Source organism: Psammomys obesus, unplaced genomic scaffold (genome assembly GCF_907164565.1).
Source record: "Psammomys obesus unplaced genomic scaffold, mPsaObe1.curated_primary_1811, whole genome shotgun sequence".
Classification (NCBI taxonomy): Eukaryota; Metazoa; Chordata; class Mammalia; order Rodentia; family Muridae; genus Psammomys; species Psammomys obesus.
The window spans coordinates 10,837,271-10,845,852 of NW_026596131.1; the positions used below are offsets into that span (position 1 = coordinate 10,837,271).

Genomic DNA, 8,582 nt, shown 5'->3' on the forward strand with positions numbered 1-8,582 from the left:
CTTCCTCCCTCCCTCCCTTCCTTCTTTCCTTCCTCCCTCCCTCCCTTACTTCCTCCCTCCCTCTCTTCCTTCCTTCCTCCCTCACTTCCTTTTTCCTTCCTTTCTTCCTCTTTCCCTCCCTTCCTTCCTCCCTCCCTGCCTCTCTTTCTTCCTTTATCCATCCCTCCCTTTCTTCCTTCCTTCTTTCTTTTATTTTCTCTCTATATCCTCTCTCTGTATCTCTCAGACTCTCCTTCTTCCAGCCTCTCTTTCTGTTTCTCTCTCTCTATCTCACAGCATCTCTTCTTCTTTTATTCTTTCTCCCAATCTCAATCTTTATCTCTTCTATCAATATCTTCCTGTCTGTCTCTCTGTCTCTGCCTTTCTGTCTCTCTTTGTCTCTCTGTCCAAAAGATGGAGCCCACAGCCTACATGCTGAATATGCTCTCTATCCCTGAGCTACTTCCCCAGCCCCAGGCACAAAGACTGGGCAGTGATAGAACCAGTGAGAGAAGGAGAGAGGACACTCCAAAGGTCAGAGCAAGGAGGCATGGAGTGGTCCAGGACCCCAGTCAAATGTATGAGTTGGAAGGTAAAGGGTTCAGTCTTCCAGAAGATGGTGGGGTAGGTGAAAGGGAGGACTGGAGGTACCTGCTGAGATCAACTGTTCCAGGATGCTTTTTCTGGAGCGAAACCCAAGCAAGGGTGTGATGCTCACAGAGATCACGATCCCAAATGGAACTGCCCTCAGCTTCGGTTAGTGAAAGGCTTGGTGTGCCCTCAAGTCATCCTTATTGTAGTCACACATGGTCTGGTCTGATCACTCATTCTGTATGGGAGAAAACTGATGCAGATAGGAGCATCAAGCTTTTGCTGGGGCCACATACCAGACTGTGGCAGGGTAGCGGCCAGAGCCATGCTAGTAGATTTTAGTTATGTCTGAACCCCCCTGGCTAGTTCCTACTAGAGCTCCTCTCCAGGCCCTACCTTGCCCTGGCTCCAGAACTCCACACCCACTGCTCCTTGTCTTGCCTACAGGACCCCTGTGCAGCATCCTGGTGAAATGTTTTGGCTGCCGAGTGACCATGATGCTGGGGGGCATACTGGCCAGCCTGGGCATGGTGGCCAGCTCCTTCTCTGGCTCCCTCTACCAGCTCTTCCTCACAGCAGGACTGATCACAGGTAACGGTCACTCTATCTACATTGACAGGGCAGCTGGGACTGCTTACAGCCCAGAGGAGAAGCCCGACAGGGGATAGGTACATAAGAATGCTTAAATACTTGAGAGTGTATAAGAGGACAGGGCTGAGGATGTGAGAGTATCCTGGTCAGCATATCCCTGGCTGGTGACTCACCCCTAGAGTTGCCAGTAACAGCTGAGGAGGGAGGGCTTGAGCTTGGACAAAGGTCAGATGGAAAGAAAAGGAACCCCCGGAAGCTGATGGTCAGAACAGTTTTTATGAAGGTGAGTGATGAAGTGTACTGAGCTTGCAGAGTGGTGGGCAGTGGGATGGACCTTACTCATGCTTGTCCTTCAGCACTGAGGCTTTAATGAGAATGAGCTTTGTGAGAAGGTAAGGGTGAAGGTATGGAAGGGACAAGTTCAGTTCAGCAGCAACGAGAAGTGATGGAGAATGTGCTCAGTTCACAGTGCTTGCCTAGCCTTCTTTGATCCCCACTACTGCCTGGAGGGCAAGGAGAAGGAGGAGGAAGAGAGCAGATATGGAGCAAGGAGTCTGGGTCCCAGCTTTCCCCTCTGTCCCTGTCTACCTCTCTCCCTCTGCTCCCCTCCTTCTCTGCCTCTTTCCATCTTCCCCTCCATCTTTTTCTCCCTCCCTTTCTTCTTCTCCCTTTTCTACTTCTTTCATTCTTTTTGTTGGAGGGCTTAAAACAGGGTCTCACTTACATCCTTCAGCCTGGCCTTGAACTCATCGAAAGCCCTCTGCCTCAGCTTCCTGAGTGCTGGGATTACAGGTGTACATCATCATGTCTAGTACCTTTCCTTCCTAGTGCTAGGAACTAAACCCAGAGCCTTACATGAGTTACACATGTGTTCTACCTCTGATCTGAAGCCCCTGTGTAAAAGAAGCAGAGAAACAGACTAGTAACCAGAAACTGTGGTGTTAAGAGAATTTTTTTATTTGTTTGCCTGCTTTTTTGGGAATTTTTACTTGTTGTTTTGCTTCTTATTGTGTTTTGAGACAAGGCCTCTCTCTTTTTCTCTCTCTCTCTCTCAGATAAGATATCCCTGGCTGGTTTGGAACTTCCTGTGTAGGCCAAGCTGGCCTCAGACTCACAGAGTCTGCGTAGCCTTCTGGGTGCAGGGCTTAAAGGCATTTGCCACCACAAAGAATGGCCCAGTAGAGAAGGGGAAAGAATGATGCAAAACAGAGAAATTGCTGGTGGGAGGCTTGAGGAGACAGACCAAAGGGAAGAAATAGAAATTAACCCCTGAAGGCAAAGGTGAGCCACTGTTCCCACGTACAGCTAAATGAGGAGTTAGGAAAAAAGTGTCAGAGTGCAGAGAAGAAAAAAGTCTAAATACCACATAGAGGGCAGGCAGGTGAGTGACTGAACAAGGGAGTGGGTGGTGGGAGCTTTTTGTAGGGAGCTTTTTCTCCAGCACTAACCACTGTGGGGTACAGAAGGCACAGAAGCAGGGGGACCCCTCTGGGGAGGTGGTGTCTCAACTAAGTGGAGCATACTCCAGGCAGAAGACATGATGGCAAAGGTCACAAGGCATAGGGCAGCTTCTTGTCCAGAGGAGGAGTGGATAGGGCTTGAGCCTAGTGATTGACAAGGAGTAGCTTGAGGTGGATTCCAGGGCTTAGGCCTAGGCCAAACCACACAGTCCTCTAGGGCACGGCAAACACGCAATTTTTAAGTCCCAGGAAGTCTCTGGGAGGTGTTAAGTTTACGTTTAAAATGTGAAGTTTTAACTGTGAAGCCGGGCACGGTGGTGCACACCTCTAATCTCAGAACTCAGGGAGACAGAGGCAGGCAGATCACTGTGAGTTTGAGGCTAGCCTGGTCTACAAAATGAGTCCAGGATAGCTAAGGCTACACAGAGAAACCCTGTCTCAAAAAAAAAAAAAAATCACTGTGAAGAGCTGGCAAGATGGCCGGGAGTGCTCTTACAGAGGATCTGAGTTTGGTTCTTGGAACCCATGTAGAGTGGGTTCCAACTTTACATGGTACATAAACACCAGTCACTCTAGTTCCAGAGGCTCTGGTGCCTGACCTCTGCAGGCACTGAACACACACACACACACACACACACACACACACACAGCTGGAGAGATGACTCAGCAGTTAAGAGCCGTTAAGAGTGAAACTATTGCAAGAGGACCTGGGTTCAGTTCCTGGGACCTACATGGTGGCTCACAACTATCTGTAACTCCAGTTCCAGAAGATCCTATGTCCTCTTCTGTGCTCCACGGACACCGGGCGTGAACATGGTGCACAAACATATGCAAGCAGAGCACTCAGACACATAAAGTTAATAACTCTCTTCCTTTTTTTTTTTTTTTTTTTTTTTTCTCAAGACAGGGTTTCTCTGTGTGGCTTTGGCTGTCCTGGTCTTACTTTGTAGACCAGGCTGGCCTCCAGCTCACAGAGATCTGCCTGCCTCTGCCTCCCCAAGTGCTGGAACTACAAGTGTGCGTTTAAAAAAAAAATTAAGACAAGTTCTCATTATGTAGCCTGGCCATCCTGGAATTCACTATGAAGACCAGGCTGGCCTTGAACTTATAGAGATCTGCCTGCCTCTGCCTCCTGAGTTCTGTGATTAAAGTCACTCACCATAATAATATTTGGCTACAAAAAAGAAAAGAAAGAAAAGGAATAGAAGGAAGAAAGGAAGGAAGGAAGGAAGGAAGGAAGGAAGGAAGGAAGGAGCGAGAGAGAGAGAGAGAGAGAGAGAAGAGTTAAAGTCATCGTAGTGCTTGTAGAGGGAGCTGGGAGGAAGAGCAGGGTGCGATGCCCACAGGGAGGTGGTCAGGTACCTTCCATCATGAAAACCTGGAAGTGTGTCTGTCCTAGGGCCAAAGGAGACAGACATAGAACATAAGCCAAGACCCCTACTCCGTGCGGAGGTGAAAAGTCCTAGACTGTTGCTGAGCTGCTGTCCCCTCTTGTACTACAGGCCTGGGCATGTGTTTCAGCTTCCAGTCAAGCATCACAGTGCTGGGCTTGTATTTTGTCCAGCGTCGGCCGCTGGCCAATGCACTGGCCTCCATGGGCATGTCCATGGGCGTCACCCTCTGGCCGCTGCTGGCCCGATATCTTCTGGAAACCCTGGGCTGGAAGGGTGCCTTCCTCATCTTCGGCGGCGTCTTTCTCCACTGTTGTGTGTGTGGAGCCATCCTGAGGCCTGTTGCCACCAACGTGGTTCCCGAGCCCAAAGAAGATCCCCCTCTACCGCCCAAGACACCTACACGCAGCTGCCTGGCAACATGTGTCTCAACTATCCGGCACCACCTGGCCTTTGACATCCTTTGGCAGAATATGGGCTTCTGCATATATGTGGTGGGCATGACATGTATGAGCCTAGGTTTTCCACTGCCGCATATCTTCCTAGTGCCATATGCTATGCACCATGGGATGGATGAGTATTGGGCAGCCACGCTCACGTCAGTCGTCGGCTTCTGCAACATCTTCTTGCGGCCATTGGCGGCGCTGCTGGCAGGCCGGAAGAGCTTGGCTGCCTCCCGGAAGTACCTGTTTACCCTGGCGATCCTCGTCAATGGACTCACCAATCTAATATGCACTGTGTCCGCGGACTTCCGGGTGCTCCTGAGCTATTGCCTGGTGTACAGCCTGTCCATGTGTGGAATCGGCATCCTCATCTTCCAGGTGCTCATGGACGTTGTTCCGATGGATCGGTTCCCCAGTGCCCTGGGCCTCAGCACTGTCCTGATTGGTGTGGCTTCTCTCATCTCTCCACCACTGGCTGGTGAGAGCCTGGAGGGGAGGGCAGCCAGTCATGCCCAGGTGGGGCCTGTATTAGGCAGGGCAAAGGGTGGTAAGGCAAAGGAGGACATCTGGACAGATTTGAACCCAGTCTACCATTGTCACAAGGGACTTGGAATCTGTGAGCCTCCCCTTCTCTCAGCGGCTTATTTACCTGGCCCTCCAGGTATGAAAACGCAGGCTTGGCCAGCCATGGTGGTACATGCCTGTAATCCTACCAGTTGGGAAATGGAGGCAGGAAGATGAAGAGTTCAAGGTCATCCTTGGCTACGTAGCAAGTCTGAGGCCAACCTGGGCTAAATGAGACCCTAGCACAATCTCCCCATCAGAGAAAAAGAGATGGGGGGGGGGGGTGTTAAGAGCACTTGCTGCTCTTACTAAGGACCCAGGTTCATTCCTAGCACCCACATGGTGGTTCACAACTGTTTATAATTCCAGTTCCAGGGAATACAGCGCCCTCTTCAGGCTTCCACAGTACATTTACATACATGCGGGCAAAATAATCGTATATATAAAATAAATAAATATTTTAAGGGAGGGGCTGGAGAGATGCCTCAGAGGTTAGGAGCACTTTGCTCTTGCAGAGTATCCAAGTTCAGTTCCTAGCACCCACGTGGTGGCTCGCAGCCTTCTGTCACTCCCGTTTTAGAGGAGCCAGTGCCCACTTCTGGCCTCCATGGGTACTGCACATATGTGGCACGTGAATACATGAAGATAAAATACTCATACACTAAAGTAAAAGATTCTGAGGGGGGAGGAGGAAGGGAAGGAAGGAGAGAAAGAGAAAAATGGGTTCACACTCTAGGCATATGTGAATCTGTCATCTTCCTGTCCTGACCCCCGCTCCTGTCAGCCAAGCATGGAGATAAGAGGCCTGGCCTTGTAAGGATCCCAAAGTCCGAGAAGCAAAGAGCATGACTCGTGATAAGAGCTCTGCCTGTGTTTACTGTAACTGACATCTTGGCTTTCCCACTTCCCACCTGTGGCTTCCAGGCAAATCACTTTTCTTCTCTAAGCTACACTGTCAACTATAAAACGCAGAAGAGAGAATGTGTGGTCCACCCAGACCAGTCAATGGATGCACCCCGTCAAAACCATGTTCTTGGAAGGAAAGAGGGATGTGGGGTTGATGCTAGGAAACAAGCAGAATTTGTAGGATGGGACTTGTAGGGGAAGGCTACCACACAGCTGAGTGAGGGACCTTCAGCATGGGTGGGAGGTGGCTGCTGCCGGGGTTAGTCACAGTCAAATGCTGTGGTAGCTACTATGGTCAGGCCTGCTCAGCTCTCAGTCTTCTTCCTTCCTTCCTTCCTTTCTTTTTGGTTTTTCAAGACAGGGTTTTTCTGTGTAGCCTTGGCTGTCCTGGAACTTGCTCTGTAGACCAGGCTGGCTTCCAACTCACAGAGATCCACCTGCCTCAGTGCTGGGATTAAAGGTGTGCATCACCACCACCACCACCACCACCCAGCATCAGTGAGTCATTTTTCTCAAGTGTGAGTTCCAATTTCCAAGGAAGTCCTGCAGGCAAATGAGTGCCAAGAATTATCCAGAAAGGGGTGGGGTTAGGGCCTGGAGTAGGGTTCTGGCTAGATTCCATTAGCTCCTCTCTCTGTTTTCTCTGCCACCAAGGGAAAATGTCTCACTCGTAGGTTTTCTCCTGGAGAGGACATCTGCCTAGTCCAGAAGCCAGCTGTCTTCCCCTCTCCTTTCACTCCACGGGTATATGTTGTGCACCTCCAAGGCCAAGGCACCGGCCACAAATTCTTGTTGAGTGGAGACATAACTGAAATCTCTGCCCTCTTTGAATACACGAGTTAGTGGGAGAAGACTTTATAGTTTCCATGGTGAATTAACTTGTCCTCTGTCCCCCAGGATTGCTGGTGGACGTGACCAACAACTTCAGCTATGTTTTCTACATGTCAAGCTGCTTCCTCATCTCAGCCGCCCTCTTCATGGCTGTGGGCTTCTATGCTGCAGAGAAAAAGCAGCTAAAGCAAGAGAGGAAAGCCAAGGTGGAAGATGCAGCTTCGGAGATGACCCCGATGCAAGGTCTTACTTCAGGAGACAACGACAGTGCCAGGAAGAAACTGTGCCCTGCAAACATGGATGTGACCAATGTCTGAGTTCCAGGGGTCACATGTGACTTGTCTCTGAGCTCTGAGGTCAGCGAGGGACCTTCCTTCCAGGAAGTAGAGTGTAAAAGTGGACCTTCCTGGCTTTCTTCCGTGGGTCTTAAGATGATGACGGTCTGAGTCCTGTTTGAAGAAGTCATGGCGAGTTACCCTGGGCTGGCTCCTCACGGTTGCTCCTACAACCTAACACTCAGGGTCTTCTCATCCAACTTTCCCATGTCAACTCTCCTTGTCCTTCTTGGACTGCAGACAATTCTGAAAAATTCTCCTTCCTTCCAAGAACTTCCTCCTCCTCTCTTCCCAAATGACCAGCCCTGACCCCTCAGGTCAGGAAGATTAAGGGTGCTACTTAGAAAAGCTGAGCCTCACGCTTACTGGAGCCAGAGGAGAGGCAGAGATGGAGAGCCAGGCCAAGAAGTCATCCTCAGTACTGCATGGGGGCTGTTTGGCTGTTAGGTGGAGTACTGGCCCTGATACCTATGCAGACAGCAGGAGAGGAAACTTTTTGCTGTCCTAGAAGGGGTGGTCCTCCTGCTTGGATCTCAGAAGCCCCAGGGTCTGAGCCAAGATCTTCTCTTTTACCCCACACTGCATCCACGTAGAGGAAGGCAGACCTCTGCCTGACCAGGAGACAAGAAGGCCGATTAGGCCGCCTAAGGAGCATTCTGAAAACTGGGCTTGTAGGCTCTGCCATTGGCCTTGTGAGGTTCACCTTTATCCAGAATCAATCTAGGGTATCAACCCTGAGACAGAAGCTGGCTAAGCCAGCAGCTGCTGCTAGCCTGAGCCCAGGGCCTGGAGCTGTGTCCACATACACACTTCTGGCGCTGCTGTCTGAGGTCATCACCCAGGGCTGGCTGTCATCAGCTGAGGCCTGTCCCAGCAGGGTACTCCAGGGAATGAGAAAACAGTCTGCTTGAATTATATATATAAACATTCCCTGCAGTGGCTCATGAACTCTGGGATTAATAAAGCCGGAAAACAGGCCTGAGTTCCCCCAGCTTGGCAGGAACTTCTTGGCCTTGTTTGTTGGTTCAGGCCGAACCAGGCTCCAACAAGAAAACCTTATCAGGAAAAATGATTTTATTTTCACGGCTGATGCCAGCCTCCCTCCTCCACATGTCCATCTGGCGTGAATAAGCATCTTTAGGACTATCCTGTCTCCCGTAAGATGCAGTCGCCAGTGCCCCCTCACTGCCAAAGGGAGTACTGCAGGGGCGCGTTTGCTCCCTTGCTTTGTGGTGTTCACTAACTCTGGATTTAGATGGAGATGTTGAGTGGAAAGATGCTTGCTGTCAAGCCTGACAACTTGAGTTTGATCCCTGGGACCCACACGGCGGAAGGAGAGGTCCCACTACCCCAGGTTGTTCTGTGGCCTCCACGTGTGCACTCTGGCAGTGCGCACATACAAATAAAAGTGATTTTTTTAAAAGTTTGGCCTGTATGAGATAATGTCACCTTCAGACTGAAAAGTAGAAAGAAAGAGAGAGAGAGAGAGAA

General features: G+C 50.4%; 1 protein-coding gene across 3 annotated transcripts in view; it reads left to right on the forward strand.

Annotated features, from left to right (window-relative positions):
• Positions 1 to 8,514, forward strand: part of Slc16a5 (solute carrier family 16 member 5) — a 10,840-nt gene extending 2,326 nt beyond the window's left edge. For all 3 annotated transcript variants that reach the window (XM_055592587.1, XM_055592588.1, XM_055592589.1), the window contains 3 exons: positions 1,018 to 1,161; positions 4,124 to 4,933; positions 6,823 to 8,514. In XM_055592587.1, the coding sequence (XP_055448562.1) occupies positions 1,018 to 1,161; positions 4,124 to 4,933; positions 6,823 to 7,073 (1,205 nt within the window). In that variant the 3' untranslated portion in view covers positions 7,074 to 8,514. The remainder of the gene's footprint in view (positions 1 to 1,017; positions 1,162 to 4,123; positions 4,934 to 6,822) is intronic.
• Positions 8,515 to 8,582: the final 68 nt, after the last annotated feature.